The 11,831-nt window shown below is 36.8% G+C and overlaps 1 protein-coding gene across 1 annotated transcript in view; it reads left to right on the top strand.

Annotated features, from left to right (window-relative positions):
- Nucleotides 1-992: 992 nt before the first annotated feature.
- LOC101738291 (bicaudal D-related protein homolog) overlaps nt 993-11,831 on the top strand; it is a 111,048-nt gene continuing 100,209 nt past the window's right edge. The window contains exon 1 of the mRNA XM_038016571.2: nt 993-1,782. Coding sequence (XP_037872499.1) covers nt 1,342-1,782 — 441 coding nt within the window. The 5' untranslated portion in view covers nt 993-1,341. The remainder of the gene's footprint in view (nt 1,783-11,831) is intronic.

The following is an 11,831-nucleotide window of genomic DNA, read 5'->3' as shown; positions in this document are numbered from 1 at the left end:
TGAATTAAGGCAAAGATTAGATAATAATGACAGACCAGTTTTGGTGATAAAGCTTAATATGAAAAAAATCAATTCTGAGTGTAAAGTGATGTTAAATTGGTACGTATTTTTGGAAATTTTCAGCAATTTGCTTAATTAATATGTAACACCATCTATGTCTATGAGTTGATAAAAAAGTTATGTTATTTTATGTTACATTTTTAAAATATCGGGCTACGAAATAGAATGTTTCTTTATGGATTCTTTTCTCTGATACTATACTAACAATTATTTTATTTTATTTTATTTTATTTATTAAACACACAATACACATCACAAGCTAAAAAGATACATAAAAACACAAGTAAAAAGAAACAAAATCTGGCTTACAACATAAGCCATGTGCGCACGACTACGCAAGACAAAGTGCTGAGTTTGTACATAGTGGTCCTTACATCTATACGACAAAACAACACGATAATAAAAACTAATCTAACTTTTAATGTAAGGAAATAATTTTATTCACAAGCTACAATTAAACAATTACACTACTTAACTTCAGTAGTAGTTTCTTTTGTAAACTTAAGCAATACTTATTAAGGACATCATTCATGGTCGTAGAACGGATAGGTGTAATAAAGTGAGTTCTAACCCACAAACCACAGCCCACTGAGTTTCTCGCCGGATCTTCTCAGTGGGTCGCATTTCCGATTAAGTGGTAGATTCTGCGAAGCACTGCTCTTGCTAGGGCTAGCGTTAGCAACATCGTCAGGTTTGAGAACCGTGAGCTATCCTATTAGCCCGGCGACGCTGACATGGTCTCTCTAGACCAGCGGTCGGGGAACATTATTAATTATTGCCCCAATTTTTTTTGTGTATTAACAAAAAAAAAACTTGTTAGGCTACGCAGACATAGCCTCTCAAGGCTACCTAGCCTTAGATAGGAAGAAAAAAGTAATAAAAATAAAAAAAAGATATTTTTTTTTCGTCTCTTATCGTTGCTTAATCTTTGAGCATCGCAACGCGTTCCGGCTCGGGAGGTTTCATACAGCGTTGTTGTGACCGATCCGTTGTCGAGGCAACATCGGCGCTGTGGTTCGCGCCGCGCGTTTATTGACATAACAATATTAACCGCGATACGTGCTCCGCGCTGTGCTGTGCTGTGTCAGTGTTGTGAAAATGTTACCGTAACATTAAAATGGCATTAAAAAAGGATTTCGATCTACCGAAGAACATATTCAAAATCAAAATCCCAAAAAACGTGAAAGTCCAACAGGCGTTCGAAAAAATATTCAAGAAGAGTAACTACACTAAAATCGCGCAGAGTTAATTCGGTTTGTTAACGTTTTTGTTTCATGTTAAATGGCCGGTGAGTTTAGTGCTTATAATATCAGTAGAAGTAGAAATTCCGAAATAGAACCGCCCGATCGTGACCAGTCCCCAAATTTCATAACCGATGCCACTGAGTTTATCGGTAAAGGTGATATAAGAAATTCGACCCCAATAAAGAAACACCGAAGAAGCAGAAGCAGAAGTGGCAACAGAAAGACCCCTATAGCTCTCAGCTTGTCTGATGAGAACTTCTATGAAGAACTAGAGGAATACGTCAGAGAAATGTCGGCGGTTAGAGATACAAGCGCGAATATGGACGCGAACACCGAGCAAGACGTGTGGACTCAACTACAGCAGAAGGAATCTGACCTTCTGCTTGCTGCGGAACTGGGGAAGGCTTTGCTAGAGAAAAACGAAGAGCTAAAGAAGGAACAAGAAAGGATCGCTGAGGAGTACTCCAAAAAAGTCGAGGTGAGTTATTTGTGTTCAAACTTTTTTTTAATCTATTTTTTATTGCTTAAATGGGTGGACGAGCTCATAGACAGCTACAACGTAAATGCCTTACCTTGTGATGTGAGTTCTAAGGTCTCAGTATAGTTACAATTATTAGTTATTTATTACACAAAAATATTATTCTTAATGTTGTTATACCATAAGCAGAAAAATATTTAAGAAATGCCGTGTTTATTTAGTTTTGATTAACTTAAAATAACATGCAAAGAAAAATACTTTAATATATCTAAATGTTGTTTTGGCGATGTTAACGGTACTATTATAGAAATATAACGTTATAATTTCGGTAACATGCGCTGTTTTACACCTTTATGTTTAAGCTTGCAAGTAAGAAATCGAGACTGTAACTGCTAACAATGAGTTATAGGAATCTCAGTTCTATACACTCTTGTATAAATGTCATGTTTCTCTGATTTAGTATTAGCGTTGCTACATTTAAGGATTGCGTTGTGTGAATGTTGCAATACGAAGCGAACTATCTCGATTTCGGATGAATAAAAAGTTTTAATGAAAATCAAAATATATACCATGTGTTTTTTTATTCCCGTCGACGGGCATATAATGCGCATGGTAAATGGACGCCGACGTCGCCCAAAACAAGTCATCTCGGATCCTCCCGAATCACTAACGGTGCTTTTAGGTACCTCAAGCACCGGTCATCGTTCTCGTCGAACCCGTCGCTTGCGACGAAGGGCTTGGCGAGTAAATTAACCCATAGACAGCCCACTGAGTCTCTCGCCGGATCTTCTCAGTGGGTCGCGTTTCCGATCCGGTGGTAAATTCTGCGAGGCACGGCCCTTGCTAGGGTTCGTGTTAGCAACATATTCAGGTTTGAGCTCTGTGAGCTTACCTAATAGCCCGGCGACGCTGACATATTCTCTCTAGAGTACTCTAGACCATCAGCTTAGGTAGGAATAAAAAAAAAGTAAATGGTTGCTACAGTCCTTGGACACCGGCGAGCTAAGCTTTATTATTCATTTAATAAAACTAGTTTTTAATGACGAGTTGTATAGCTGGTCACAATGAAACATATTAAGTATCGTTTTATTTAATGATTATTTCCTATAACTGATGAGTAAGAACTCAATGGCAGGTTGTAAATTAGTGATAATTATAACGATTTCTTTACGTTTTTCAAATATTAATTCATCTTACAATATACTTTTATAAATCGTGGCTAAAAAGGTAAGATGTCTGGTCTATTCGTATAAATAGACCGATGCGCCTATGAAATCCCGAAGGCAGGTACCAATTTTTCTAAACAAAATTTCTACTATGAGAAATTACACAATACTTAATTACTGACGGCAGTGAGTCCGCACGGGTAGGTATCACCATTTTACCTATTTGCGCCACTAAGCTGTCATGCGTTCCGGTTGTACAATGCAATTCACACTACGACCTCATGTCTCATGGTGTTTTTATTTAAATTGCCGTCACTCATGGACATCAGCAATGTCAGGGACAGACCGAAGCCGCTGCCTACCAACATATGCACACTGTAATCTCTATGGGCCTTATGACTATAAGAATCCTATAAGATTAGCGCGAGCCGCAGATGTAATTTAAATATACACTTTTATTGTTTAACTAGCGACCCGCCCTCGCTTCGCTTCGGAAACTGTAATTTATTATTGATTTCTCCACTATTTAATGGATGTTATTATACATATAAACCTTCTTCTTCAATCACTCTATCTATTAAAAAAACCGCATCAAAATCCGTTGCGTAGTTTTAAAGATTTAAGCATACATAGGGACAGACAGATATTCCTATAGAAAGTGACTTTGTTTTATACTATGTAGTGATTTTATTTTAACTCCTACTTTTTACAATTTCCCAATTTATTTATTTATTTATTTGGGAAACAAACAGTACAATACAAACATATAATATTTAAAAAAATATAGCTAATACAATAATCAAATATGTTCCCACAATCAAAATCACATATAAGTAGAAAGTGAACAGAGAAGAGAAGCTTAGAAATTTAAATTACAAAAAACAAAAGCAACACAATACGCACATATTATTTTATACATCAACTAACACTATAAAACTATAATCCTCATCGGACTAAATCACCTTATAAATATTTTAAGATAGCTTTTCTATATGCTACAAGTGACAAGCAAAAGATGTCAGGATTAGAGAACTTAGCATCATACAACCTACAAGATCTATGGACAAAAGAATTAGAAGCATATTTCGTTCGAGCCGTGGACATGTGGAAGGTCTGTTTAGAACGCGCGGAAATACGACTACATTTAAATGAAATTTTCGAAAGAAGATAGCTAGAATCAATCTCGTTATTTATTATTTTATATAAAAACATTTGATCCCTCAGTAGCCTATTTCGAATATACTATACAATTTTCGCAGTCCCAGATGCCTATTAATTTAGTTACTGTTAACGTTGTTCTAAGCAAGTCCATTCATGCATCTACGATTTGCATGAGATTAGAAAAACTAATTAACTTAAATTTGAAGGCTTAAAATAACGTGAAAAAATCGGACCGTGAAGAGGAAGACAAATCACCGTTCAACATTCGTCAATCAGATGAAAATAAACAACAACAAAAAATACGTCCGCCCAAACTGGGAGGAACTTCTGAGACATATCTTGTGACATGTAGACTAATATAATTACAGATTGTCTCTATTAATTCACGTAATTAAGTGAAAATATTAAGAAATGAAGGGATATTTATTGATTTACTACCTGATCCGGCAGACTTCGTAGTACCTCAATCGATAAATAAAAGATCTAAACTTTAGTATAAAATAAACTTAAAACAAGCAAAAGCAATCCGTCCGATGGGGGACACATCAAAGGGAAAACAAAATTGTTATTTTTATTTAATTCCGAGCATTTTCATATTTATCTACCTTTTAAACCTTCTCTGGACTTCCACAAATAATTCAAGACGTGTTGGACTCCCTACATCAGTTGCGGGGGCGTTAATGATGAGAATCTTTGTGGGGGTGAGAAATAATAATGTTAATTTTAAATGCCCAGCGAAGCGGACGGGTACAGCGAGTTGTAGCCAAGAACGTAATGTATTAAAAACATTTGCCGATTATCTACGCACTCCGGGAATAACTGTAAGATCTAGTCTTTGATGTCGTACTGAATTCAATATCACCTCGGATAATAACAACGGCTCGAGATAAATCGCTTATCGACGTGCTATTCGATAAAAATCGTTTCAGATAACAAGACTTTTATGGTTTTCTTATGGAATTTCGAATTCTTCGAATCGATATTATTATGTTTATCGTAATGTTTAGTTCGCGATTTCGGGTGATGGTATGATGTATGATGACTTAACGAAACAGGAATGATCTAAAGTCGTATAGAATTTCTTTTAACGTGTTTCTTTTTCTCCTACCTATGCTGATAGCCTTAAGAAGTTATTTCAGCTTCACCAAACCGGAAGTGTTGCTAACACTGGCCCTAGCAAAAGCAGTGCTTCGCAGAATCTATCACTGGATCGGAAACGCGACGCACTGAGAAGATCCGGCGAGAAACTCAGTGGGCTGTGTCTATGGGTTAATTCGCTCGTCGAGCCCTTCGTTGCAAGCGACGGGTTCGACGAGAACGGTGACCGGTGCTTGTGGCACCTAAAAGCACCGTTAATGGATCGGCAGGATCCGTGATGAAGTGTTTTGCGCGACGTCGACAGTGTTTTTTTAACGGGCTTTTTTTTCTTTCATTTCCTGACTCGGAGCATCCTAGTCGTAGAATGTTCTATTCATATTTTTATGAACAAAAAATAAGCGATTTTCATTGTTTTCCACTATCACAACAAACCGCCGAGTGTGGCGGTTTGTTTAATAAATGATTCATATCTCGATAAAAAACCATTTCCCCATCGACTCATGGCTTATAAAACGTGATAAGACTATCACGAATTGTAATACGTATATACATGAAATTTTGATGGCTTATTTCGTTCTAGGAAATATTATTTATTAACTGGCGTGTTTTTTATTTTATTGATTAGATGTAACGAGCTTACAGTCCACCTGGTGTTAAGTGGTCACTGGAGCCCATAAACATCTACGACGTAAATGCACCACCCACCTTGAGATATCAGTTCTAAGGTCTCAGTATAGTTACACCGGTTGCCCCGCCCTTCAAACCAAAACGCATTACTGCTCAGAAATAGGCAGGGTGGTGGTACCTACCTGCGCGGTCTCACAAGAGGTCCTGCCACCAGTAATTACGCAAATTATAATTTTGCGGGTTTGATTTTTATTACACGATGTTATTCCTTCACCGTGGAAGTCTATCGCGAACATTTATTGAGTACGTATCATGAATACGTATATTCACAAATAATAAAATACGTTGCATTCACGAGGCAACACTGAAGTATGGGTTAGACTTTTGGCGGGAGCGCGATGTGTCAAATTGTGAAAATTTGTTCAGTTTCTTTAATCTTAGTGAATAATAGTTGCTTGTTACCCGCTTAGTATTTGTGAAAGTATTTAAGCGTGGGAAAATGTAACAGATTCACTGGACGCTATTTCTCGGGTCCTTCCTAAAACTCCATTGAATTCTATGTGAGTTCTCATCATTTTACTGAGAAATTATATTATGTCGTCTCGTGAAACCAGCAGTATGGATTTCCTTCTGTTTTTCTCCTTTCACGCAATCCTTTCATAACAACATTATAATAATATAATAATATTGTATCGAACTATCGATATTACAGATTAAACATACGCCATTATTAAAATTTAGTTTTCGATTTTAATTTACATGATTATTGATTTTTATCATTGTCGTCGTCTACTGAGTGTTTTTTATTGGCTTTGAATGCAAACGTATACACAGAATACAGCCCACGTGTGTGACCAGACAACAGCAATGTCAGGGACTTAGTCAAGCCGTTGCTTTATTGTTAGGTAAGTACATAGGATTAAAAAAAAGCTTTCTACTTGTTTTCAAAAACTGGTTGTCACAGATTTTACAATGTATAATTATTATACCAACTTGCAACAAACAAATTAAATTTATTCATTCGTTTCATCCTGAACGTTTCATATTCGGAGATTTGATTATTAAAATATCTCTGTATGGGCTTTTAGCATGTAAGTGTGAATACGTGACGTCGACCGAAGAATATCGTTCTCTCAGTCTCTCTTTGGAAATGACTCATTTACGGCTAGTAATCGCAATTCTGAGATGTTTTTGTTAAGTAAATTAGGCAGAAGAGCGAGTGGTTATAGGAACTTATAGTTCAGACCCTAAGAATTTCAGAACTTTACTGGTGGTAGGACCTCTTGTGAGTCCGCACAGGTATGTACCACCACCCGGCCTATTTCTGCTGTGAAGTAGTAATGCGTTTCGGTTTGAAGGGTGGGGTAGCTGTTGTAACTATATTGAGACCTTAGAACTTATATCTCAAGGTGGGTGGCGCATTTACGTCGTTGATGTCTATGGGCTCCAGTAACCACTTTCACACCAGGTGAGCTGTGAGCTCGTCTACCCATCTAAGCTATAAAATAAAAAATAAAAAAAATATAGTCCAGACCCGAATTTATTGTTCATTTTTGCCGGGAAGTCAACGTTTGTTCCGACTTGAAGGGTGGAATAGTCGTCGATGTAATTGAGACTCTATTTTAAGGTGTCAAAGTGGGTTTTCATGAGCATTGAAATGTTTAATCTCCCGCAAAAAATAACATCAGTGTTCTTAATGCGAGTTTTTTGGAACAGCGCTTCTTTTCCGCTAGGGACGCTGTGGCTACTCCACACAAATTCGAGTTAACTTTAACGCGATCGAGAACGTTAAAAAACTCGCATTAAGCACACCACAGTTGGGGCGTTAGGCGCATCGAACGCAGTTATTAAAACATTTGAATAAAGGTCAGCTCATTGGTTAGCATTGAGAGATGAATAATCCGGTTTTCGTCGATAGAACCGGTCAGTGCGGTCACGCCGGTACACCAGCCTACACATACTGCAGAATTGTGTCACGTGTAGTCTACATAATTAGGATTTTATAGTTTCAATGTTGCCAATAACTCTAAAAATAAATATATCCCAATTTTCGAATTAATTTTTCCAGAGGCAATTTTTTCAAAAGTCGAATAACTAGGCATTACCCTCTTAGTGTCTTCTGTATTTTGTACTCATTAGGTCTTAATTAGAAGAAGAATAAACTATTTAGTAATAATTCACAAATAATTCAAGACCAAAATTAGCCAAATCGGTCGAGCCGTTCTAGAGTTTTAGCGAGACTAACGAACAGCAATTCATTTTTATATATAATACAAGATTGTCCCAATTAAACTTTAATAAAATGTTTGCAACGCCCTTCCGCTCATCGACATAATGAAAGTGGAGTAAGATTGAGGTTGCGACCTTGACGGCGCTCGAATACAGACAGTCACCTTCGCCGTCTTTTGGAAGCATACGGATACAGTCGCCCGATACTTTAACTGGTGGCACCGTGTTTGAAAGGCACACCTAGATTAGAAAAGCTTAGATTAGAAGTCTAGATTAGAATAGACTCACAGAGGAGTCTTCTTCTTCTCAGTCGTGTCACTCTTGACAGAGTGGTCGTGGTCGTCATATAGTGTTGGAAGGGGCAGACTTGATGCGTCTCACGATGTCGCGCCATCTCTCCCTGCTCGATGCCATTCTACTGCACTCATTTAGGGGACCTCCCACTGCAGTTTTAATTTGGTCGGTCCACCGCATTGGTGGCCTCCCGCGCGGTCTTGTACCATCAACGCTTCCCTGTACAACGAGTCCATAGAACAGAGGAGTACCACCAGTAATTACGCAAATTAAAATTTGCGGGTTTGATTTTTAGTACACAATGCTATTCCATCATCATAGTAATCATTTGTGAAAATTTGGTACCTGCCTGTGGGATTCTTAAGTTTATCCACAATATTGACTTACTCAGTGGTGGAATAGTCAGCGCCCCTGACTTTTTTTCCTACCTAATCTGCTCGCCTAGAGAGGCTATGTCAGCGTAGCCTTACAACTAGGTGAGCTCACGGGGCTCAAACCTGGGGGCGTTGCCAACACTAGCCCTAGCAAGAGCAGTGTTTCACAGAATCTACCACCGAGTCGGAAACGTGACCCACTGAGAAGATTCAGCGAGAAACTCAGTGGGCTGTGTCTATGGGTTACCTAATGGGGTACCTAAAAGCACCGTTAGTGGATCCGGAGGATTCGTAATGATGTGCTTAGGGTGACGCCCCTGACTGTTGTGCCGAGGGTCGTGGGTTCGATTACCACATCGGTCAAACATTTTTATAAAAGTTTTTATTTGCGATTTGTCTGGGTGTTTATTATCTATGTATGTATATATTTAAACGTACTGATATCTATGGGTTATAACGGTAACACAGAAAATCTTAAATTGAGGCCAGATGGTGTTAAGTGGTTACTGGAGCCCATAGACATCTACAATGTAAATGCGCCACCCACCTTGAGATATAAGTTCCAAGGTCTCAGTGTAGTTACAACGGCTACCCCACCCTTCAAACCGAAACGCATTACTGCTTCACGGCAGAAAATGGGCGGGGTGGTGGTACCTACCCGTGCGGACTCACAAGAGTCCTACCACCAGTGAACCAGTGGCGGCATTTACTTTGTAGATATCTATGGGCTCCGGTAACCACTTAATACTTAGTATCTTATTAGCTCGTTCATCCATGTAAGCAATGAAAAAACCATTTAAATACAAGCGGCATCGCGTGTATTGCTATGCAAATACACTAGAGATGTGAAATTATAGAGTTCCACTATACACATCGTTGCTTCGTAGTTGTTCTCACAGATTCTTTAAGCGAACAATGAATAATTTATCATCAATATCCGATTATTTCGTAGAGGTATTATTGCATGTCTATCTTTATTGTTGCCCTTGTAGGCAGACGAGCATACAGCCCACATGATGGTGAGTGAAAGAGTTACTGATGAAAGTTTACTATTTGGTATTCAGACTATGCCACCATTCGAATTGGAACAAACACTTCATTGTCTTACAGGAAGAGAGAGAGAGAGAGAAAGAGAAAGAGAGAGATAGAGAAAGAGAGAGATAGAGAGAGTGCTCTTTATTATGCACCAATTTAATAAAAGTGCAATAATACATTTAATACAAAAAAAAAATCAAAAAGAAGATTACTTAAAAGAATCCATAATAATAACTTATAAATTTTTTTTAGTACCCACAAATAAAATCTGAAAACATACAATTAATCCACAAACATACAATTTGAATTCAGTCAAGCAATGTCTTAAGCTGAATTTGCATGTAATTTATATGTAACAACCGAGATTACTAAACGATCGCTTTCTCTCGTTAACGCTTCGTGAAATTTATGTAAATGATATGTAAATAAAACGATGCGCGCTTCGTGTTTGTTTTAGGTAAATAAGATTGCGAAGTACATATATGTATTTACAGGGTGTTAAATGACACGCACTGTATCTATGCTAAAACGGGAATACACTTCTATACGTAAAATAAATAGAAAACAAATATAAACACATATATGTAACATGTTGTTTATTGAAAAACGAAAAACTAAGTTGTTGCTCTGTAAAACAGTTATTTATTTTATGACATTAATGACATGATAATGCAAACACAACTTGCTTCTTCACTAAGAATTATTATAGCTATTTACGAACCTGAAAAAGAGAAACAACATCGAAAGATATTGCTTCAATATACATATATGTATATATATTTTAAATATGAAATATTTATTCTTTATAAATGAACATTGTCTTTTTCAATATACAAAGCCAGAGCGCAGTTTTTTAAATTATAGAATGAAGTAATCAAAGAGTAGAAGTAATGTCAAATGCTGCCACCATAGATAATCTATAGGTATATTAATACATGAAGCAAAAACTTTGTATCCCTTTTTACGAAAATTGCGCGGACGGAGGAGTATGAAACTTTCCACACTTATAGAGAATATAGAGAAGAAGTGCGCAATGCTATTTTTTTTTAAATAATGCTTAAAAGATACATAAAATCAATAAAGAAAACATTACACACACTACATACCATGTATTTGACACACACACGCATGCATACTATTTATTGACAAACTTTTGTTCTTGACGTCTATGGTCAAATTGAGAATAGATTAAATATCGTTTGTCTTTATTAATATTTTTTTATACAGTAGCCTTGGCGAAATTTGTGATTATAGAAGTATAAAATACAATCATAATAGTGTACAAACTTACAATTCCAATTGATTATAATCGAATTTCGACTACTGCGGGACCTCTAGTAAATACTATTATGTCTATAGTAGAAGTTGATGTGCGAGAAATTTAAATATAATGAGAAGGAACTTCATTTAAATATAAATATTATGTATTTAAATTATAGTTTTCGAGAATTTTAGTGCTATGAACTCGCAATGTTAAGCTAAGTCGGACTCTTGAGTTTGCGTTCCCGCGAGATCATTGACTAATCACTTAAATTTTCTTCTTTTAGGTAAAAAATTAAATTATTATACTCGAATCGTTTCTAATCACACCCTGTATTATTTTATTTATTCAACAATCTTTTTTTTTTTTAATTTATGGCTTACGAAATTTTTCTTACAAAACACTCTAAATATGAACGGTATTGTAACTGGTTCGTGTGAATTGATTGATAATTATAATTATAATGAAATTCGATTTATTAATTTTTTAATTATCGTAAAATATAGTATTATTAAGAAACACAGTATGTACGTCAACTCAACAAATGTTCACGATTGACTTCCGCGGTGAAGGAATAACATCGTGCAGTAAAAATCAAACCCGCAAAATTATAATTTGCGTAATTACTGGTGGTAGGACCTCTTGAGAGTCCGCACGGGTAGGTACCACCGCCCCGCCTATTTCTGCCGTGAAGCAGTAATGCGTTTCGGTTTGAAGGGTGGGGCAGCCGTTGTGACTATACTGAGACCTTAGAACTATATCTCAAGGTGTGTGGCGCATTTACGTTGTAGATGTCTATGAGCT

Source organism: Bombyx mori, chromosome 16, assembly GCF_030269925.1.
Source record: "Bombyx mori chromosome 16, ASM3026992v2".
Lineage (NCBI taxonomy): Eukaryota > Metazoa > Arthropoda > Insecta > Lepidoptera > Bombycidae > Bombyx > Bombyx mori.
Note: the sequence above shows the minus strand (reverse complement) of the source record. Positions and strands in the feature narration are given on the sequence as shown.